At 44.0% G+C, this 23,924-nt stretch overlaps 1 protein-coding gene across 1 annotated transcript in view; it reads right to left on the bottom strand.

The window, feature by feature from the left end:
* Positions 1-23,924, bottom strand: part of sort1b (sortilin 1b) — a 30,765-nt gene extending 6,841 nt beyond the window's left edge. Inside the window, exons 1-15 of the mRNA XM_063208372.1 lie at positions 23,331-23,924; positions 21,602-21,661; positions 17,615-17,688; positions 16,329-16,431; positions 15,032-15,193; positions 13,813-13,886; positions 11,786-11,835; positions 11,279-11,406; positions 9,369-9,513; positions 7,637-7,792; positions 4,603-4,709; positions 3,537-3,639; positions 2,370-2,538; positions 1,665-1,855; positions 378-567 (exon numbers count right to left, since the gene is read on the bottom strand). Coding sequence (XP_063064442.1) covers positions 378-567; positions 1,665-1,855; positions 2,370-2,538; positions 3,537-3,639; positions 4,603-4,709; positions 7,637-7,792; positions 9,369-9,513; positions 11,279-11,406; positions 11,786-11,835; positions 13,813-13,886; positions 15,032-15,193; positions 16,329-16,431; positions 17,615-17,688; positions 21,602-21,661; positions 23,331-23,582 — 1,964 coding nt within the window. The 5' untranslated portion in view covers positions 23,583-23,924. The remainder of the gene's footprint in view (positions 1-377; positions 568-1,664; positions 1,856-2,369; positions 2,539-3,536; positions 3,640-4,602; positions 4,710-7,636; positions 7,793-9,368; positions 9,514-11,278; positions 11,407-11,785; positions 11,836-13,812; positions 13,887-15,031; positions 15,194-16,328; positions 16,432-17,614; positions 17,689-21,601; positions 21,662-23,330) is intronic.

Below are 23,924 nucleotides of genomic sequence, written 5' to 3'. Positions count from 1 at the left end.
TGTGTGTGTGAGTGTGAGAGAGAGAGAGAGCCAGACCAGTGTAAATCATGCACTATGTGTGTGAAAGTGAGTCTGAGTGTGTACATGTGTGCATTTGTGGAAAGTGGAAATCATCCAGTGTGTGTGTGTGTGTGTGTGTGTGTGTGTATGTATATGTATGAGCCTACCAAAGTCACCTAGTGCACATGGACATGGCGCGCATGTGTGTGTTTTTGTGTCTATGTATGAGCTTACCAGACAAAGTCTGCAGGGCCTGTGTGTGTGTGTGTGTGTGTGTGTGTGTGTGTGTGTGTGTGTGTGTGTGTGTGTGTGTGTGTGTGTGTGTGTGTGTGTGTGTGTGTGTGTGTGTGTGTGTGTGTGTGTCTACATGAGCCTACCATAGGAAGTCATCCAGTGTGCAGGGGCAGGGTGTGTGCTGCTTATTGACGGTGTAGTCCCTGCCGTTCCAGCACACAGAGTCCTTGCGCAGCCTCAGGAACTTCTCCTTGTATCCCAGCATGCACCCGTCCGTGGGGTCGCTGATGTCATCAGAGTGCGCCAGCCATTGCACGTAGTCATTATCCTGGCCTGGTAGCCAAACCCCAAAACAGAAAAAAATAAAAATAAAAGAAGGAATATTAAAGGAATAATACATAGAAATAATAAAATAAAGAAATACATTACAAAGAGGCTTGTAAGGATTAGTATAAAAAAGTTCAGCATAACAAGGTTTGTAACAATATGTTACATTACATTCATGCTATACCTTAGGATTAGTGTTAGGTATGTACAATGTAATTACACAATAATGGAAAGTAAACTGGTCGACTTCGAAAAGACTAGGCCAAGGATGACTGGAGCACTCTGATACTTTTTAGCTATCTTATTGTGGTGCAAACATAAACACTGACGCTTCGACGCAGTGCGCGTCTTCTTCAGAGTAATTACACAATTATATGTTGTTGCATTTAGAAAAAACAAAAGCCAAGCGAAATCATTAAGTGGTGCACAAGCACCATTTACCAAAAACATTGTGCAACTAGATAAGCTTCATTTGACATATGTTTCACCATACACGATACATGTTCTTCAAGTAACATGTGCATGTGACATTGCTATGCAGTTTTTTAAATTGAGAGATGGAGAGACAGAGATGGATTTAGATAAGAGGGTTGCAGGTTCAAATACCACCCTTTCACTCACTACCGCACTCCAAGAATGAGGTGCCCTAGAGCAGTGTTTCTCAACTGGTGGGTTGTGACCCAAAAGTGGGTCGCAGAGAGGTCATGGGTGGGTCGCGGAGCCTTGGTGTAAAAAACCCCTTAATTCTAAAAAAAAAATCCAACTTTTCCTGCAACCATTTACAACTTTTATGTTGATAGGCTAGTGAACTCCGTGTCATCTATCGTCATAGATACAATTTGAATGTTTATGCGAGATAGATATGCAAGATGAATGCGAGATAGCGTGCAACCAGTCATTCGAGTCTTGGTTACATTTTGAGAATTGGGTCGCGACCGAATGAGAGTGGAAAATGGTGGGTCCCAAGACTTCCAGTTGAGAACCACTGCCTTAGAGCAAGGCTTCTAACCCCACCCTGTAAACAACTGTAAGTCGCTTTGGATAAAAAGCGTCAGCTTAGTGTCATGTCATGGGCCTCAATCTATTCTCAGTGACTGACTCACAGTCGCGTGTGAGGAGCTCCCTGAAGTCGATGGTGATGGAGACCCAGTACTGGCTGAGGATGGACTCCTTGTAGCCCCAGACGCTGACGTTCATGGAGCGGGCCCCGGGCTCCGAGGCCAGGCCCGTGAAGTAGATGGGGTCCGCGGTGAAGTTGTACTCGTGCCAGCACTGGCCCTCGTCAGTGGAGAACCTGAGAAGGGAAAATGGATGCTTACAATCATATACATATATAAAGTCAGGGATGCACATAATGCACACATATTGTTCACACTGTGTGAGCATGTACATGTATGCTTACAGAGCAACACTTTTGCATAGTTTTTGTGAAAAATATGCACTCTGAGCAAGGCCAGGTATTCTGTTTTTATTCCTTTCTTGGAAAGTCATGTTAGATATTTCTCTCCACCTTGCTTGCTAGGCATTCAAGCCCACCTTTCTAAGACCAAGTACATGTCATTGTGATCACGCACATATCTGCTAGCTTCATTGCAAACACGGGCCCTGCCGTGGCCAACCGGTAGGGCACTCGTCTACCATGCAGCCTACCCGGGTTCAATTCCCGGCCCAGGTCATTTGCCGACCCCTCCCCATCTCTCTCTCCATTCATTTCCTGTCCATCTCTCATACTATCCTGTCATCAATAAAGTCGAAAAAATATCTCATTGCAAACACGACTATTGCTTTTTTGGAGGTGTGTTGCTCACTTGATTGTGGAGATGGGTTCGTTGGTGTGCTCCACGGCCACCAGCAGGCCTCCGGAGTCCAGGATGGCATAGTGGTGTGGCCCCAGCAGCGCCCGCTGCCACGAGTACCCACCGTCATCTGACACGTACACGTCAGGAGTCATCACTGAAATGGCATCACCCACACTGCCTGCAGCGGAGAGAGAGAGAGAGAGAGAGAGAGAGAGAGAGAGAGAGAGAGAGAGAGAGAGAGAGAGAGAGAGAGAGAGAGAGAGAGAGAGAGAGAGAAAGAAAGAAAGAAAGAAAGAAAGAAAGAAAGACAAGAAGAGAGAGAGGGACAGCGAGAGAGAGAGAGAGAGAGAGAGAGAGAGAGAGAGAGAGATAGAAACAGACTCACAGGGAGACGGGGAGACAGGGAAACAGAGAGAAGAAGAGAAAAAGAAACGGACACAGACAAACCAGCAACGTTATTAACCCTCCAGGACCAGTGTAGATTTGAAGGAACCAGAGGCAGATCAGTGTAAAAAGCAAATGAATTATTCAATTTGATGGCACTTCAAACAACAGAGCTCCTGCATTATTCCTCAACAGACCTGGCGCCTATACTACAAAGCAGATTCAGGATAAAACCAGGTTAAGTTAAGAGGTAAATCATCTAATAGAACCCTGGTGTCCTGTGTGTTCTTAAGAAAATGAGGACTGCAGGTTCTTCTATTAGATGATTTACCTCTTAACTTAACCTGGTTTACTCCTGAACCAGCTTTGTAGTATAGGGCTCTGAATCACGGGTGAAAAACAAATACCGGAATACCTTTCCCGGATGAGCTAACGACACGCTCATGAAAATAAAGACAAGCAGGAACTCAAACATGTCCTACTTTATTTGTTTAACCACAGACTTGGGGCCGATAAGACCGGCATTGTAATACAACCCCTGTGTAAACGATCCGCCAAACGGGCAGATATTTTAAAACCGTGTCACAGAGTTCAGTGCAGTTGTAGTGCCAGGGACATGAGTGAACTTCTATTTTGTGTAATTTGCACAGGTGAGGCATAAATGCACTTTTGTTGTGTGCAGTGAACACTTGTGTGCTGTGGAGTGCTGTGTCACAATGACAGCGGGAGTTGCAGTTTCCCAGTTGGTCTTTCGCTTTCACTTCACTAATGTAATGTAGTGCAGTGGCGTACCGTGTGCCAGGATGAGTCCCACAGCGTTGGGCTCGCTGAGAGGAAGCATGGGAACGTTGAGCTTCATGGAGGTACTGTAGGACGCATGGATGTGCAGAGTGCACTGTGGGTGGAAAAATAAATACAGGGTCATATCGCTTGACTGCATACGGTAAACCGTAGACACATTTTGGACTACGCACACATGCACAAGCACACAAGCACGCACGCTCTCACACGCACACTCACACACAGTGACAGTCACACACACACATGTCCACCAGAGGTGAGGCGTGAAAATAAACCCATCAAAATTGAGCTTGCTATATGCTATAAATACTCTGGCATCAAATGTTATCGTTATAGAAAATTGCCAGAAATTCTTGGAGGACCAATCTTGACTCGTTATATCACCTCTTCGTTTCAGACAGTATAGTTATTTTGTGTGATAACATTATGATTGATGGTTACTTTACATTCTCTTCCCACACCTATGCAGTGCAAACAGGCCGCGTCATATCATGCCAAACCTTCCACAGATACTGTTTTCATACCGACTAGAATGGTGCCAGTCCCCATGCCCGCACCAGTTACGTTCAGCACTTAAGTGCTTACCCGCAAACCACCCGCGTTCAAACCAGGCTCTGAACCGTTCCACGCGTGACTGCGTGTTGTTACCCAGATGAACCTGCCGACACCAACTTTTTGTCACGGTTCACGGAGAAAGATCAAGTATTTTTCGGTTCGCATTGTGATTTGGTGCGCGAAAAAGCACTGCCACGGTGTAATGTAATGTAATGTAATGTAACCCTATGAGCCCCTCCTCACCTTGGAAGGAAGAGAGTCACCGGAGCATCTTCAGATGTGGAAAAATTACTGTTTTATTGGGTTCATGGACTCTGAAGAAGACGTGACAACGTCGAAACGTTAGCCTTGGCACTTGCCCAAGAAAAGAGTATTTTTTCTGCATCTGAAGATGCTCCGGTGACACTCTTCCTCGCCTGCTATTACTAGTCCTTTCCTGTGACGCACCAGATTGTGAAGTACAGGAGCGCGGAGGATATCTCCCTTTTCTACCCCTCCTTACCTTGTCCTTATCCACAGCGGTGGAGTCACACTGGCTGTTGAATGGCTTCTGCAGGGGAACCCACTCTCCTCCCTGGTCGAATGACACCACGCTCTGCACAGACCCATCTACAAGACACGAGGGAGGAAAGGAAATGATAGATGAGGATATAATCATGGACTCTGATGAAGATGGCACATGTATATCCATCGATACCTCAGTCCCTAGGTTGTGCACTTGATTAACCCATTGATGCTGGATGTTGCTTTGCGCAACATTGACCCTGGCGCCTGGAGCTGCATTACGCAACATTCAGGCTCATGATATTTGAGACAACTTTATTAAAAATCTTTGTTTATTTGAGACGAATGAACACATTTTAATGAAAGATGAGGGTCTTAGCATTTAAATGCATTCTCATTGCATGTTTTTATGTGCTTCAGAGGCTGAGATATTTAGGTTTTTATAGGCTGAGAGCAGCTTTTCTCAAAAAGGGGTCAGGCATTCAGCACCCTTTGTTGCAGGTGCCTTAGGCGTCAATGGGTTAAAACAAGAGAGGAATTGCATCTGTACTGGGGTGAGTTTCTCAAAAGAGAAGTTGTTAGCTTGTTAGCAACTTCGATAGTTTCCAATGGGAAAATGCATTGAAAACAACAAAGTAGCTAATGTAGTAAGCAACTTTGGTTTTGAGAAATTCGCCCCTGCTCCGGTGTCTGCTCTTCATGGAGGATATGAGCACAGTGAAAACACAAGGAGATTTAGTAAGCCTATCTAGAGCAGATAACACAATCTTAAAATCTTCCAGGAAGATTTCACCTAATAAGTGTATCAGTGTATACATGTTCAAAAGTTGGCACAAAATCTAAGTTGAGTTTCAATGGGTATTGTTCATAGGTCTTGTTTTTCATTATGATCCATGTTGCCTTTTGTTTTCATACTATTGTTGCACTGGCTTGCATTGATACCATTCTTGTGTATGTGTGTAATACCAACTTGAACAGAAGACCAATTAAAAAAGCAAATGCTTGGAGGTACACATTGTACTGGCTCACACAGAACAAACATTCCTCAGGGCCAACTCATAATGTTTGTTAGAAGATGATGCAAAAAATAATACAGCCAGGGCCAGACGTTAGCCATGGATTTACAGTACATTCGCCTAGCGGTGGCCACCCATGAATGTCACTATGAGAGTGACACAGCACTGGCTTGTGTGGCCGATTTAGCAATGATTAAGTGCCAGAACTACCCCCAGGGACGCTGACAGCTTTTGATGGGCCCAGGACAAATTCATCTGAAAGGGCCCCCAAGCCATTACATACCACGTAATGAGGACCCAATTCTGGGCCTCCCCATCTCCCTGGGCCCGGTACAATATACCCATTTGTCCCTCTCTGTCGATGGGCCTGACTACCCCTGCTATGCCGCCACATTCCAGCATAGGTCATCATGTTACTGCGAAATCCCCACAGCACAGTAGCCAGCCATGACCACACATGCCAGTGGGAAGAAGACTGTTGTGCCGTGACAAAGCAACTTTTGCTGTGTGTGTGTTCAGTGTGTGTGTGTTCGGATCACTAATAAGGTGGCAATTTCATGGTCATTTCGTTGAAATTTAAATGTCATTTCATGGTAATAACCATTTATACCTAGTAATATGAATATGTATATGAAAATAAAATGACCATGTGTTTTCCTTCCCTAAAATTAGGGAACATTATAAAATGGGAAGCACAGAAGTTCAACAGGAGCGCATGACTGGCGCCCTGGGTCAACCACATTCAGATCCTTCTTTTAATATCACGCACACGCTGTTTTGGCCAGACAGAGAAGCTGTGGGCTGCAGTTCAAGCTTCCATAAAGGAACACTGAGAACAATTCCACATCCAACCTGTAGTGCAGCCAAACATGTGAACTACTTAGTATTGCTTTAGTCCTTCAGGCACTGCCCTGATTATAAGATTTCTAGCACCAGAATGGCAGTGACCAAGATGCAATTGTGTGACAAAAGACTCTGTGTAATGTAATAATGTTGTAATGTTAAAATAACGTGTTCCACAGACAGAACAGTCTGCACTATAACTGAAATGTGACAAGATCCAAGAGTTGCCCAGATTTTCATTTTAAATATATGGGGCACAGTAGACTTATTTCTATAGATTATTAAAAAGAAATCATATTTTTTAATTGCAAAAATTACTGAAAACCTTTACAACGTTGCTGGATATTAGCCTGGGAAATCCCATGCTGCTTTGCATAATCGTTCCGATCTGAAAGACGGCATGGATTTTGTACCCAGAGAACGGACAAGATCGGTGCCTCAAATCTGACAACGTGGAGCCATGGAAAGGCGTTGACTGCAGATACAACTGACACCATTGGCTATGGCTACGTATGTCAAATGATACATATTCGTAACGCCCGATAAACAGCCGTCGTCAATCGTAAACCACACACCCCGTGATTCACAGGATTTTACAGTAAGCAGGTCTCCAGACCTTATCTCACTGACTTGTGATTTGGTCTGGTGATAACCAGGCAAGCTGGATAACCAGGCAAGCTGGCGCCTGAAGACTGAAGCCATGCAGTACTTCCTGTGACAGAACGACATATTTCCTGTGACAGAAGACACTTCCTGTGATGCTACAACAAAGTTCACAACCAAGTCAGTCTGATCAAGATGGCTCTCTCATCCATTTTGACTGGCTTCCAGTGAATGATTGATTGATTGCACTAACTTCGACCAGTGGCATACAGAGGCATGTGATCGATGCAGCAGGTTAAGCCCACGCCCTAAGACGTACTAGCCAGGATATGGCAGCTTGGCCAGACTCGGAGGTCGGCAGACCTTTGGAGTCTATATCATTGGAGTATACATGGGTTCTCAATTTTTGTTTTCCCCTGGCTGCACACAAGTCAACCTCTGATTGTGGGAAACTGCTGTCGGACAAAAAATTAGTGGTTGGCTGCCAGTGCCTTGCCCCTCCTCACAACACCATATTTATAAACAAAAAAACCATGTCAGCTTGTAGGCCTGGATACTGTATGTACATACCTTCCGCCAGGATGCTGGTGATGAAGACCCCGCGTAGAGAGGTGACGTTGGTGAAGTCTGTCTCTCCGCCGGTGGTGGTGTACAGGTGGCGCTCCAGAGATTTTGAGTAGACCGTGCCACGATCGTCAGACACGTAGATGGTGCCATAGCCAGTGTCTACAAGGAAACAAGATGACAATAACCATGGTTAGCTATTGGATGCATGATCACTATTAAGACAAACGAGGGCAACACTAGCGCTGTGTCTCGTACCGGGCACTTGTGCACTTCGGGCACTATGTTTCAGTGCGTAGGGCTGAACATTTCTCTGAAAATGTTGGTGAATTCAGTGAACTGATAGTGTCAAACTTTTCCACGACACTATTCACCAAAGACCTCAGTGCAGTGCACTATGCACTAACTGTCAGTGCACTGACACAAGAGCAGGATATGGGACACAGCATAGGTCTATTTTTAATCCAGTTATCATGCCATCTATTCTTAGAGAGAACACTCACACATTCATTCATATGTACAAATTCACTATTTGTCAAAAATATATCAGATAACATGCTAACTATAGCCTCAAGTATGTTGCCAAGAGCAAATCATTTACAAACATATCTAGACATGTTGAAGCAAGTAGAGAAGGTGATAAACAGATAAGACAGTAAGGCAGCACGCTGCTGAGAGATCGATAACAGCTAGCCCAGTAACAAACAGTCATGTATCTAGTCCAGCCAGATGTATGTCAGTATGTCTTTAGTTTAAATACTGACCAATGAGGAACAGTGCATAGCCAATGATTTCCTGTTCATGAGCAAAATGTTAAGTAGGTAAGCCAGAAAAGAGTAAAAAATACTGTGAATGGCTACGTACACATGACATTTTTAATGCTGATTTAATAATTCAGAATTAAATAGTTCCGTCGAGTTTACTTTGATCTTTCATTTCATTCCGAAATGTGAAGGGTTTACATGGCATTTTCAAAGCGGAATTAAGCTTTATTCAGAATTAAAGTTAGTTCATTCTGAATGACATGTCTCATGTAAACGTAGCCAATTGGGAAGGAGTTCTTCACAGGTGCCATTTTGTGCCCAAAGAGGCCCAGAGAATTTACTTTGAGGCGCCACATGAGCCCACTGTCAACAGCGGGCTTGAATGTAAAATCACTACTCATCATTTCACCATGGCAGCTTGCCCAACACCAAAGAAGTTCAGAGTGCCAATATAATTTGACAGTGGACGTTAAGCGATGACAGAAAATGAGTGTGAGTGAGTGAGAGATGGGGCGGTGCAGGGACTCAAACCTGCCCATATCTGAGGGGCTTAGCGCGACTATATCCTTCCATATCTGACCATGTCTGATCTATGCTAGATTATAAATACATACACAACACTTCAGAGTGCACAACAACATTAACCCATTGCATTGCACAACTGAGACACCAACACAGGCGGCAGTGATGACAATGTCACACAGCAACTTTTGACTTTGAAGCAGTGTTAATTTTGTCCGTTTTTTTCTTTAATTTAGTCGTAGTCTTGGTTACAATGACGAAAATCAATTTTAGTCTTAGTCATATTTTAGTCATTGCCTTCCCAATTTAGTCTTAGTCTAAATGACGAAAATCAAAAAGGGGCGTTGACGAAATATTTTAGTCATAGTCATGGTTGACGAAATTAACACTGCTTTGAAGTCAATCAAGAGAGAGAGAGAGAGAGAGAGAGAGAGAGAGATCTTCAGACTGACCTCCAGGCTCATCCACGTGCATGAAGACCATGTCGTTGTTGGTGGCCAGTATGGAGTAGAACTGCTCGTGGCCCACAGCGGGGAGCTGGGCGATGTTCCACGAGTCGCCCTGGTCCACCGACACATGGATCATCCGCATGTTGCCCTGTGATGGACGCGCAAGAAGGTTACACTTACACACATAACTTTACACAAAAACATACAAACATGCACATGCACACACACACACACACACACTGTACACAAATGTGCAGAAGCTTTACACAAACACATACAGTACAAACATCATAACACCCCCCAACCACACACCCCCCACACACACACACGCGCGCGCGCACTCGCACACGCACACACAAATGCATTAAGTAGATGGCGTGCAACCAGTTTGTTTTTTGTCCACTATGGAAAACTCACGCTAACCTCTTGTCATACTTTTGTGCACCATCAACAGATTTTTTGGTTGTATTTACTGTCCAAGTGCCTGTTGTGTAAACTATATTCATTTTTATGACCACCACACAAGGAGAAACTACAGCAGGGCTTGAACATGAGACAGCCTTTTTTCAGAAAGTGTGCTCAACTCCCAACTGTTTTCTACAAGGTCTTCGGGTGCGAGCAAACGGCAACGTTCATATTTTGTAGAAAAGCCGCACTCTCGGGTGTAATTCTTGCATTTTATTTTAGTGAGTTAGCATGACAGACAGACGTTTCAGGCCGAAACGTCTGTGTCATGCTAATCCACTAAAATAAATAAAATACAAGAATTACACCCAAGAATGCGGCTTTTCTACACAACTTGAACACGAGGCGCCACTAAATTCTCCCCAACCTCCTGGTGCCTGCAGCATGCACTGTGGGTTCATTTATGCAAACGACTCTGACCACTAACTCGCTAACCACCTAACCAACACCTCCATCATGTCCTATTTAAATTGTCACGCTCCACTTATCGCTTGTCATCTCTCATTATGTGGCCTGAGATGGAGCATTTTGTCCTCAACTGTAAGTCACTATCTTGAAGAAGAAGAAAAAAAAGGTTCTGCAGGGTTGCTGTGGCACAGCGTGCTAATATACACGTACCATATATGGACCATGGTGGGCGGCCCAGGTTCAAGTCTGGCATCGGTGATTTCCCAACACTAACCCATCTCTCTCTCCCACTTACGGTACTTTCCTGTATACTCTCAAAATGAATCTTAATTCTGAATACAGGCAGCTGTTTCTGCTAAATGTAATGTAATATAGGTGTACAGCAGTTATGCTCAAACTGTGGTACGTGTACCACTGGTGGTACTTGAGACATCTCTGGTGGTACTTGAGACATCTCTGGTGGTACTTGGAAGAATTCATTTGTTGTGCATTGTTTGAAGCTGATCAAGTTGTTGCAGTCGGAAATGTCTCTTTGGTCTCACATTTGTAATATTGAACTGTATGAAGAAAACATAATGCAGAATAATACTAGGCAAGCAAGAAGTTTAAAAACAAACTTGCACTGAATGTGACCGTAGCTGTTGATGCCATTATGAACCTCTCTTGTACTGACTGGCAAAAGTTAATAGGGAAGGCCTTTACTGCGATATTCTAATGTTGGTTGTCAAGGTGGTACTCTGAGAGCTCAATATTTTCTCAGGTGGTACTTCACACAAAAAGTTTGAGAACCACTGGTGTACAGGATATATAAGAATATGAAATGTCATGCAATGTAACACATTGTAATGTAATGTAATGTGTGGTTATGCAAAATGTCCAAACCAATCTGCCAGACCAGATCACCCAACCTTGGCAAACAGACCATGAAAACCTAAACTAACCTACTGTACCTGACAAACAGTTGATACATAATAATGCAAATAAGTGCTAGTACAACCAGTTACAATGTAATGAAACAACAAGAGCTCCCAGGAACTTACATTTCCAGTCATGACAGAGGCAAACAGGAAGCGCCCACCGATCCCGAACGAGTAGATCTTCTCGCCGATAGTCTTTGTGGTTCTTCCATAATCAGACGTCTTTCTCAGCACAAGCATTCCTCTGTCATCTATGAAAGGGATGAAAGTAAAATTAGATGAGTTTGTGAGGCAGGAAGACAGAGAGAAAGACAGGAGGAGAAAAAGAGAGAGAGAGAAGAGACAGACAGAACCAGAGACAGGAACGGAATCAGAAAGGACAGGCAGAAAGACAGGCAGAGACACACAGAGTCTGACAGAAAAAAAGATAGAGTGATCATCCACAAACAGATAAGGAGAGAGGGAGACAGACAGATGATTTAAACAGAAGAGGAGAAGTGCAATACAGAGTCTGTCAAAATGATCAGCTGTAGTATTGCAGCACACAGTGTTATTTTCCATCCTTTGAGGCCCTTTGAGTAATTACAGACATGCTGACAGCACATGCAAAGCCATCAGACTCGCACTCACAGCAAGATCCATTGAGGTTTGTGGTGAAGAACAGCGTGTTGTCAATCCCCCTAGAGAAGAAAAAAAACAAATCACATGAAAGCACGTTATAAATACGCTATGTAAATACGGATCTATATGTTCTTCTATGAAGTTCTGATGATGATTGATTGCACATAATGCAATAATGAGGACAGGCAGGTATGATATATTATAGCTATACATTTAATCTGATCAGCATCTGCCTACCCCCGCCGTCCCCCGTCCCCAGTAATTTGATCACTGTAAGCTAAATCCTCCCATGTCGATATGTAAACACAGCGTTAGATATTAATTAGATGAAAGCAGCTATATCGAGCCTGTGTGGACAACCTCTACTTCTACAGTTTCAGCAGTGCAGGATTTTTTTTTTCGGCCTACATTCCTGTCCAGCAAGAAGAACCTCACACAGATTAAAAAACCCAAATGTTTGAGTATTACTTCCCTATGAGGGCCAATGAGGAAGTTTCTGTGGTTCTTTGTGGCGTGTGAGTGCTGAGCTGAGCTGTAGTGTGTTGTGCTGTGTGGGTCAAAGTCACGTGAGACCGTTTATCGTATGGGGTTGTTGTTGGTATAACCTTGCCCTCCTAACAGCCCTGTTTCGGAGTTCCCAGCAGCCACTGCTTATGGCGTCACATGACCCATTTCCTCCAACACACACCACCATACCATACCCAACCCGACCCTTTCACCACCGCCACCAACATCACCATCACTCCCCCCAGCCCAGTCTTGTTTAGACTCTTTGACCCCTGACCCCCAACCCTCACACCCCAGCCCCCAACATCAAGGGGTCACTCCCACAGCCTGAGCCAGAGCCAGTTTTACCAATAGGCAGAGTAGGCAATTGCCTAGGCCCCCACCAAATCTGCACCCTGTATGGGGTCCACAACAGTCAGCCTCTCCATGGTAAATACCAGCAAAGACAATTCCAGAAGGCCCCATGTCCACATTCTGCCTAGGGCCCCATAATGGATAGAACCGTCACTGGCCTGAGCAGTTCACAGTGCAGTGCATACGTAGAGCCTTCCCAAAGCCCTATAGGGACGAAGGAGGAGGGTGTGGTGTGGTGTGGTGTGGTGTGTCAGCCGGGTGTGTGTGCCTGTAAATATGCCTGAGAAAACATTGCAGTGCTATCGAGCGGAGCAGAAAGTAGTGGCACAAGAGCATAAATAGAGAAGGAGGGCAAGGCAGGGCAGGGCAAGGGAATGCTGGGAGGTGAGATGGGACGGAGGGAGGTAGGGAGGGCCGGCAGGGCTATTTGACAAGCCTAGAACAAACACTATTCACACATTTTTACGAGCTCTCTCTCTCTCTCTCTCTCTCTCTCTCTCTCTCTCTCTCTCTCTCTCTCTCTCTCTCTCTCTCTCTCTCTCTCTCTCTCTCTCCTCTCTCTCTCTCTCTCTCTCTCTCTCTCTCTCTCTCTCTCTCTCTCTCTCTCTCTCTCTGGCAGTGAGTGACTGAATGACTGGACATTGTAAGGGAAGGGTGTTTTTGCTAGTGAAGTCCTGCAGTCTCATTTTTGGCACCACATCACATCACATGGCTGTAGTGAAACTACTATTGACTAGAAAAACCTCAAAAAGGCAGAACTGAGAGGCCAGTTCTCGTTTTCTTTCTTTCCTTCGTTCCTCCAGGCCTCACCATTTCACCAGTAGTTTTCAAAGTGAGAAGTCCGACACTTAAATCCTTTTTGTTGGCTTTTATTGTTTCATGAGTAGTGGGCTAGTTGAATAAACTCAGCGTCTCCAAGTTGAATAAACTCAGCAAATGAAAAGGTGGATCACACTCAGGTTCTTCTTTTCTTATTTTCTATTTTTTTTTTTCACATTGCAGCAGAAACACAGACAAACGTTTCGGATGTTGCCTTCGTCAGTGTCTTCAGCCATGAAATAATGAAAGACAACAGAAAGGATTTTAAGCGTGCGGACTTCTCACTTTGAAAACTACAGCTGGCCTTCGTCCTGCACCTTTTCATGGGATGTGCACAATCCTCTCCTTCAACTTACCATTTCACCAGACAGACGGTGTTGTGGATCATCTTCCAGTTGCTACCAAAGTTCTCCGATATCCACAGGTCGTGCTGGAAGGGAAAACATGCTGATGTTATTAGCCGGCCGCCCTAGCATGACTCATCACACTGTTCTAATTAACCCACACATCGTCAGATGAACACATTCGTCAGATGCAGGGTCGCTGACAGCTTTGGCCAGGCCTGGGACAAAACTAATTAAAAGGGCCCCCCTACCTCAAACATATAACGTAATGAATGAGGACCCAAATGTGGGCCCCCTTTCTGCCTCGGCCCGGGACAACTGACCCCACTGTCGGCTTCCCTGGTCAGGCGAACACACCATCAGAGTTAAAAGAACTGTGAATTGGGAGCGCCGTGCCACTGCCCCTTACTACACGCATGCATACTTTTTAAAAAGTTGAGGGCTGGAAGGCGGCGGCGTTCAAGTGATAAAGCTGCTGGTCGTTTGCAGGTGCTCTTTGGCCAAGAGGTAGAACATATCACACTGCTTGATTCACCTTGTGCCCTGATGAAGGCCCTGTTAGCTGGCCGGAACATGTTGGCAGTGGCAGAAATTGTAATTATTAAAAGTTCAAACATGAAGAACTAGCCTCTGCATTAAAATGGTTTTATCTAAGAGGAGTGCCTTGGCGTCCTACATGTCACGCATGTTGGGTTCACCAGATATAGGTTTACTGCTTAATGAGTAAGCTACTAGATCAGTTTACAGCGTGATGAAGCCGATTGTAGAGCAGTAGTCATAGTTTTTTTTTTTCAAGATAAGGATTCCATGACTGCCATCTCTGAAGATAACCAAAGAGATGAAAATAGAAAAACACTAGCCCTGTTCAAAAGGAAATTGTGGGCGTCACATGCATGAGGATATGCGTCACATACAGGGGTGTAATTTCCATGTGACAGCAGGGTTAGGTCGAATTCACATGTAACCAATACAACACCCCAATAACATCAATACAATTAACCCATGCAGTACTTACAGTACTAAACTATTTTTCCTGATTCAGAACCCCCCCCCCCCCACCCCCAACCCAAATATACACCCCAGTCGTATCCCCATATCATAAACCCCAGTCATACATGCCATGCTTTACTTCCTTAACCATTTGTCCTGATTCTGATCAACTCTCAACCACACCCCACCCCACCCCACCCCAGTGTTTAACCCAAAGGTATGTTTTAGGGCAAGATCCTACCTTGTTGCTGATGACCACGAGTACGCTGGGGTTGTGTGGGTTGTACATGATCTGCACCATGGGGTGGAAGGGCAGGTCCACATGGGTGAAGCTGTTCCCGAAGTTTTCCGAGAGGAAAATCCTCGACCCCTGAGTCGCGGTCACATCCCCCGTCAGAATCACCTGTGCAAACACAGATTGAATTGAGGATGAAGCAATACAGTACAGTTTGGAAGGCTTACTGCAGCACTTACTGTAGAGACGAGCACCAAATACCATCTAAGTGACAGTGTTCAATTAAAGGGATTATCTTGAGTGGAACTACTGGGGTACTTTTTGCATGTTTGGGAATAATTCCGATCGGCAGAGAGCAAAATCACGTCAATCAGTTGTCCTTTGAGAAAGTTTCATCGTACCGCATTAGCGAAGTTAGCCACGTTAGCTGGGGCACAGCTGTGTTACAGCTAACAGTGTTTGGCTGAGGTGCATATGGCATCCGATTGATGGGATTTTCCTCTGCGAATCGATGACTGTATTCATTCCCAAACATGCAAACAAACACAGCCCAATATGCTTTCAACTATCACTGCATTTACATGATGTTTTTAATTTTGAATTAATAATTCAGAATTGAATACTTCCATCGAGTTTAATTTGATCTTTCCTTTAATTATGCATTATGAATTAAATTTACATGACGTTTTCAAAGCGAATAAGCTTTATTCAGAATTAAAGCCATTTAATTCCGAATTAAATGTCTCATGCAAACGTAGCAATTGCAATGTATCACTCATTTACCTCTTGCGGAGTCAACAGTCTCTATAATCATATTTGCCCATACTCCCATGAAGTTGCCCATAAAGTGTTTTGTTTTATGGGAAATTCTGAAATGCCACTCACGGCCACATTCAGTGGCCACCTCTAGACATTTGCATGGTTTGGTTTGCATGGGTGTTTGAATAAACAAAAATAATGAGGGTGCCCACAACTTCACTGTGTAGGCCTACAGAGCTTGATGTCAAAGCTGTAACACTGATGCAACATGCGTTGAGAATGACAAGACAGAAAGAAAGAAAGAAAGAAAGAAAGAAAGAAAGAAAGAAAGAAAGAAAGAAAGAAAGAAAGAAAGAAAGAAACTAGTTGAATTGAGATACAGTACAAAGAAGTACAACCACTATTTTTTCCTAGTTGGAAGTGTGCCTTCTGCATCGTCACCATCACCATCCTCACCTTTCTTAAAAGAATAAAGAAAAAAGAAAGAAGGAAGGAAATAAAGAAAGAAAAGATGCACATTCTGCATCATCATCATCATGCTTACCTTCCCAGAGTTCTCGGGCCCGATGGCGATACCGAACTCCGTCTGGATGAAGGTGTTGTTGATGAGCTCTGTCACATCGTCGAAGGTCTTCCCATAATCCTCACTAGAGGCAGACAGGACAGCCCAACACCATTAACAAACACAAACAATACATAACAAGCCAAACATAAACTAACACAGGGGACCACAAACAATACATAACAACCGGGGTCCTATACTACAATGCTGGTTCAGGAGTAAACTAGGTTACCGGTAAGTGAAGAGGTAAATCATCTAATAGAAGAGCATAGAGTCCAGGCTCTTCTATTAGATGATTTACCTCCTTTAAGAGTGTGAGTTTTTGAACATTCTATAAAAAAGAATGCATTCTATAACAATGCAAGATTCTAACATTCCAAATTGTATTGAATGACGCCCAGAATTCTATAGAACTTTCACTGCCCGAACATTCCCGTCACACCGGTGTGACGGAACACTCTTAAAGGTCAACTTAACCTGGTTTACTCCTGAACCAGCTTTGTAGCATAGGCCCCAGGGCTCTGAATTAACACCAGCCAGATGCTAGTGAATTTTCAGTTTGGCTGGTAGAAAAGAACAACTACTACTAGCCACTTTAACCCATTGGCTAGTCGAATTAGGATCTACCAGCCACTTTGGCTGGTGATGAAAAAAGTTAATTTTAAAATGTAGAGCCCTTTTAACAACCCAACACATAAACAAACATGACGGACTACTACTGGACCAATGCATCAACTGATAATAATACAAACAAACATGTAGTACTGTACAACAAATATTGTATGTCAAAAGCTAAAGACATATGGTATGGTGGGTGCTGTGCCACACTGCGCTGGCAGTTGCCCATTGGGATACAAGTTCCCTGGGTCATATCCAAACCCTACCCCCATCCTTTGCTCTCTTTCCCCCACCCACTCAATTCCTATCCCACTCTTCACCATATCATCACAATAAAGCATAGAACATAAACTGGCATGAACAGTAACAGACACGTGATGCAGTAGCCATCGCAAAGGGTTGTGGATGAGCGGTGATGGTCAGGCCCACAAGCCTGGCTCTTTGTTGTTGCGGTCCAAGAGCACACGACCCATCAAAAGACATTTTTTTAAATAATAGCTTTTGAAGCACGAAATGCATCGCCAATGAGCCTGGCTCTCTGGTGTTGCGGTAACAGACACATCAAAAGCCCTTTTTGTATATTATCCTTTTTAAGGGCATGAAAAGCATCCTGTCTTTATAAAAGACAAGTAAAGCGAGAGGCGTTGTACCTTCTGTAGAGCTTGGACTGGCCAAACCGCAGCATAAATAATGGAACCTGAAACGTCGTCAGGGCCAGCACTACCTGTTTGGAGAAGAAGGAGGACAGACAGGCCACATTCACATAGAGAGAGAGAGAGAGAGAGAGAGAGAGAGAGAGAAGAGAGAGAAAGAAGAGAGAGAGAAGAGAGAGAGAAAGAAGAGAGAGGGAGAGTGAGAGAAGGGAGAGCGAGAGAAGGGAGAGAAAGAGAGAGAGAGAGAGAGACAGACAGACAGACAGACAGAGACAGACAGACAGACACACACACACACCCGCACACAACAAACACAACACACAAACAGCCGCATTCAGACTTGGGTTACGGAACTTTCCGGAAACAATGATGTCACCTCACTGGAGGGCTTATGAATTCTCTCCTGGTAGTGCAATGCCCACGGGGTGAAATCATGTCTGCCTCCAGAGGGAGGATGAGTGCTATGCCTGGCAGGGACCATATAGCTAGCCTTAAACTAAAGCAAGTTAGTCAGCTAACGTTCTCCAACAAGTAGGAAATAAGTTCATAAATATCCAGGGGAATTGTGTTGTTGACAACTGGACTTCATTTTGGCGGCTTTGGTGGAGCTTTTAAGCTTCAAAAAGAAGTGCAATTACTTATTTGTACATGTGCATGCCTTTGGATAACATGAATTTGATGAATGAGAGTCTTCACAGACAGGAAAATAAACAACTTATAATTATGGGCCTAGCATACTGTTCAGTCAAGTCAGCTTTATTGTCAATCTCTTTACCATGCACTGAACATACAAAGAATTGAAATTATGTTGCATACTTATTCTGTACGTATTTATGCAGATAGGATACATAAAAATACAAAATTATCTGAGACTAGACACAACAGTGCGATTGGTAGAACATGGGCAGAGGCAATGTATTGTGTTTGATAAGGAACAAGGCTGTGCAGCATTTCGAATGATTGGACAATTAATGGATGCGAGGAGGAAAACACCCAACGCTTCTTTTTTTCTGAACCAGTGAGTAAAAACCCTGTTCACAAAGGGCAGTTTTGGAGGGAAACACCCTTTGGCATAGTCAGCAAGTAATGGGGAGTTGTGAATGGTAGGGAAGGGGGAGAGGGTAAGGGTGGGGGGTGTCTCCTGGCAATCTGAGTTTGAGGAATAAACTATGCCAACAATGTCCATTCTATCTCTATTTGTCAGTTGGCGAAGGTTAAGTTGACCATAAAACTGATGACTACCTAATCACTGTATCCTTGTTCTTGTAAACATATTCCAACCAAGCATCAACAATCCTTCTCTGCCGCTGGATTTTATTTTGCTCTCGCTCACTGCATTAGTCTACTAGCAAGTGTTCACAGGTGGAAAAGAAGGCAACGGGGCGTAGAAGTGAATGAGACTGTTCAGCCAGCAGTCACTACTGCACACTTGTTTGTTCTGTCGTAGTCTGCTCAGCTTAATGAAGCTTCTTGTTTTTACTGGAGGCACATCAAAGACACACACACACACACACACACACACACACACACACACACACACACACACACACACACACACACACACACACACACACACACACACACACACACGGGCTTCAAGCAGGCGTTTGCATTGCAGGGCAGACAGCCTAGTAGGTTGGGAGAGACGAGAGGCTGCAGGCTGCAGGGGCAGGACTCTGCTAGGCAGCGCTGGGCCGCTAGCTTGGTTGCCTCGGTTGCTTCGCTGTTGACAACTCTCTGCCATCTCCTCCTCTGTGACTTCTCTCTGCCATTAACCACACACACATTGCACATACACACAATACACTCTCTCTCTCTCTCTCTCTCTCTCTCTCTCTCTCTCTCTCTCTCTCTCTCTCTCTCTCTCTCTCTCTCTCTCTCACACCTCTCTCTCTCACACCTCTCTCTCTCTCTCTCTCTCTCTCACACACCCCCCTCTCTCTCTCTTTCTCACACCCCTCTCTCTCTCTCTCTCTCTCTCTCTCTCTCTCTCTCTCTCTCTCTCTCTCTCTCTCTCTCTCTCTCTCTCTCTCTCTCTCTCTCTCTCTCTCTCTCTCTCTCTCTCTCTCTCTCTCTCTCACTCTCTCTCTCTCTCTCTCTCTCTCTCTCTCTCAGCAAAATAGACTGTCCAAGTAGTCATTCACCTCTACTGTACGTAAAAACTGAAACAAGAACGCTGCCCGACCCAAACAAACTGATTCGAAGTACTAATGTTTGTAACCCACTTTACAAGCTGGTCCACTCCCACAGAGCACACTACACTAATATGTACTGTACGTGTACATAGTGCTGGGAGGGGAATGGAGAGTTATTGCTAGGTCAAGGTTGAGTGGTGGAACAATTGAACAAAGGGCCCCAGGGCAAAACACTGATAGGGCCCCACATACGGCATTGCCAAGGTCATAATAGGGCATCTATCACAAGTACAGGAGGGCCCAGGGCCCAAGGGCAAATGCCCTGCACGCCCCTCCTATAGCTCCACCCCTGCCAAGGTTGTTATGCTTGGTGCTCCCATAGAACAGCCAAAGGGGAATCTGGGAAGCCTAGTCTGAATTTTAATAAAGGCCTTCCTTAGCAATGCTGTCAGGAAAAAAAAACTTCACTTCACTTAACAAAATAACTTTACTTCTTTAGTATGTCTTCCTGTGGAACACCTCTATGCTTAGACAGGTCAAAGAGATCGAGAGAAAGATCTTTCTTGTCTTGGCAGATATATTGAAATGGTGTGATCACACTCAGCCTAGCCACTATTTCCTGAAAGCTGTCTTTTGACATTGAAAGATGACATCACAGTGTGACATTTGTAGGCAACTGACTTTTTTAGAAGATGTCAGGGTGGCACCACCACAACTAATATCACTATTGTGTGAAGTTGGTACATGAATTCACTGTACAACATGTTTAATTTACATGGAATGAACGTTTTGTATATAATCCGTAATAAAAAAATAATGCATACAATTGTGGCATAAGCTGTGTTTGCACCACCTGACTTCTGCTACTGAAAACGCCAATGACCCTTGTAAGGGCATGCCAAACAACGGAATCTGACTTCAACCACTGCATGTTTCAACATTGGACCTTTACAACACCATATGCAGCACACCTTCACAATTGTGTGATTTCTTAACCATCTCTATGGATCCTCTTGGCTGTCAAAAAGCCATAAAAACCACTAACAACATGTTAATCATCACAGGAGGGTGCCCCTTAAGAGCGGTGACCTAGTAAACCCCTGACTTGACAAACCTGTTCTAGAACGGGGCCAACTTAATGACAAGTTTCAAAGAGAAACCATGACACCATGTCTGTACACTCCAGCTCTCCTGCTGTGCAAACTAAAATAAACATGTGCAGTAAATGTGCCAGATTCGTGTTCCTGCAACAATGAGGATCACATTACAGTTGGGGCGGTGGTGGTGGTGGTGGGGTGGGGGGGGGTACATTCTCACAGACCAGTGACTTAATACTGAGCTCGAAGAATGACAAAGTGTCAATGAAGATTCTCATTCATCCAGGCAGTGTTAATCAACAATTTAGTTGCAAGCCACTTGAATTAGGAAGTTGAATTAATGCCCCCAAAATTAAGTCCAGTTGCTTACAAGTAAAATCCCTTTGACTCAGAGTCTGTATAAATAAACCCATCAACCCATACATATCCACATATGCACATATGTGATAGGCCTACTGCATCTAATAATAATAATAATCTATAGGCCTATCTATTCATACATGCCTAAGATCAGGGCAATACACATCCACATATCTATACATAATGTATACATATACATACTGTATCTATCTATACATTTTCATAGTTCATACACACCTAACCTTTGACTAGGAGCAGGGCAATACAAGCAGCATGTTGCATTGCAGGCCTACACAGTAACTACAGGTGTGTCTTTCTCACTGCAGCAGAGGTGCTGAAGAGAAACAGGAAACAAACAAATCAACTGCGCCACAGAGCAAGTTCACACTTACCCCAGTTCCATCTCCAACCCATGCCAGAGACACCGATCCACTCAGATCATTGAAAAAATGCTAAACGTGAATCAGAAAAAGAAAATTAGAGTTAATATAAATGAAATCATGTTTGGTTGTTTATTATAACATCATTGAATAGCCCAACTGCTGTATGCTCAGAACTGTATTTCCCTACATCAACTTAATGGTTAGTTAGGGCGGTGGTCTTACGATGAGAGGGTTGCAGGCTTGAGTCCCACACTTACCTTTCCATACACCTACATCCATGGCTGAAGTGCCCTTGAGCAAGGCACCTAACCCCACATTGCTCCAGGGACTGTAACAAATACCCTGTAAATAACTAAGTCGCTTTGGATAAAGTTGCGTCAACTAAGTGTAATGTAATGTCATGTAAAATTCCTCAGAAATAGATTTTGAACACAATGTTTCTTTTATTTGGCCAAAAAAGTATAGCACATATCATCACATAATGAGTTTAATAGACCATATCCTTCTTGTATTTGTCATTCCTTTGTATATCAGATTCGACACGAACATTTCTCCTGCTCCAATACTGAAATAAGTGTTTAAAAGTAGGCTAACAGCTTTGAGTGGGGCCAGCTTTGAGTTGTCTCCAGCCTTAGAATGAATAGAGGAATTGGAGGGAACCATTACCGTGACATCAATTTAAGTAGCCTACTTTTCATGCCCTTTAAGTTTACTATATAGGCTAGTAGGCTAAAGAACATGGGCCCATGACCAGTACAGTTTTCAGTTGCTCTGAGGTAAAATATCACTGAGGTAAAATATATAGGTCTGCTTTAAATATGCAGTGACAATGTATTTTGCAAACAGTACCCTATACATAGCATACAACAAGTATAGGCAAATATTATTATAGGACAAAATGTGTAGGTATTGGCCTACTTTTAAAGACAGCAAAGTCATTGTAACCAGTGTTGGTAGATCAAAGCAATGTAACACACTTCTGCAGCTACTATGTGTCTTTTAGTTGGATGTTGCTTGACTGTGTTTCATGACTTGACTAAGAACATGCACTTTCACTTCATCTGTGCGTCTGTTACCCTGAATAAAACACTTAAACCCTCTAATCTCCTATAAGCAGGTCTGTTCTCATTTGTCCCAACATCACCATGAAGACCACAAAGAGTGAATGTCATGTGTCCACAGACCACATAAACCACACGAAGGAAAATGTCAGAGGTTTTTTTCCCCCACATCTGAACAACATATTTTAATGTTTCTGCATTGACAAATAGCACTTTGGTGAGTCAGGCAACACTAGGCTAGAGCCCAGCCGGACTTAACTGCGGCTTGAAAGAGGCAGATCAGTTGTACACCCCGTGACAAGAGGCCTGTTCTGTATGTTGTTACACAAGTTTATCCAGTGCAGTGAGTTTGAGCCATCTGAGTCCTCCTTGGAAAGCCATGGGCTACGTGTGGAGCTGGGCTGCTGCTACCCCCTCAAAGATGTCCCCAACTCTGTTGTCAATAATTGTCACTATACACCGCCTTCGCGCTTTAATAATGCACTGCGTGATAATTGATAGGTGTTCAATTCGTGTCTATATGTAGAGGAATAGCGGAACATCTATTCATTTATAGTGCGTTCCCTTAGAAAAAAAAGTGATGGCCCAGAAGCTCCTGGAAGACAACAATAGATAGCGAAACAAACGAGTGCTATGTGTGTGAATTTCACAGGTGCATGAGCTTTTCGGTGACTTACGCTGTGTGTGTTGTCGGCTAACTTGCTCTGGTAGCCCTGAAGAGCATTACAGCTGTCTCCCGTCGGATCTGCGCTCCTCTTGTGAACTTTGTGCGCGACAGACCTCCTCGCGATGAGGTGCTGTCCCAGTTGGGAACTCTTCGCAAAAAACGACAGTGAGCGTGATGACTGTCTAGATCCCTCTCGAAAATCTACACAAAACACCGCGGGTAACAAAAAAACTAAGAAGAGGCTGCACCACAACCTCCCCATCGTTGCAGTACCGTCTAAATCCGACCAGGGTGACTATTCAAATGTCCATGCAATTCTAAAATATTGTAGGTCGCTCCAGCGCGGCGGGAGATGTCATCAACAAAAACACAGTTTTCCTGACAGCGAGCTATCTGATCTTCTCATCGTAGAGAGAGACGGCTCAATAGCCTGCGCTTCGAGGCGGCGCACTGATGCGCAGCGGTTATTTCCCCCTTCAGATGGTGAGAATAGAAAAGAGTTGAAGATTGTGCAATAAGATGTTCACCAAATTATATTACTCGGATAATCGCACGAAAGTATGGTTTAAAAAGTCATATTGTGCTTGCATTATGTGTCAAAATG

The sequence above is a fragment of the Engraulis encrasicolus genome, chromosome 10, assembly GCF_034702125.1.
Source record: "Engraulis encrasicolus isolate BLACKSEA-1 chromosome 10, IST_EnEncr_1.0, whole genome shotgun sequence".
Lineage (NCBI taxonomy): Eukaryota > Metazoa > Chordata > Actinopteri > Clupeiformes > Engraulidae > Engraulis > Engraulis encrasicolus.
This window is presented reverse-complemented; position numbering and strand designations above follow the sequence as displayed.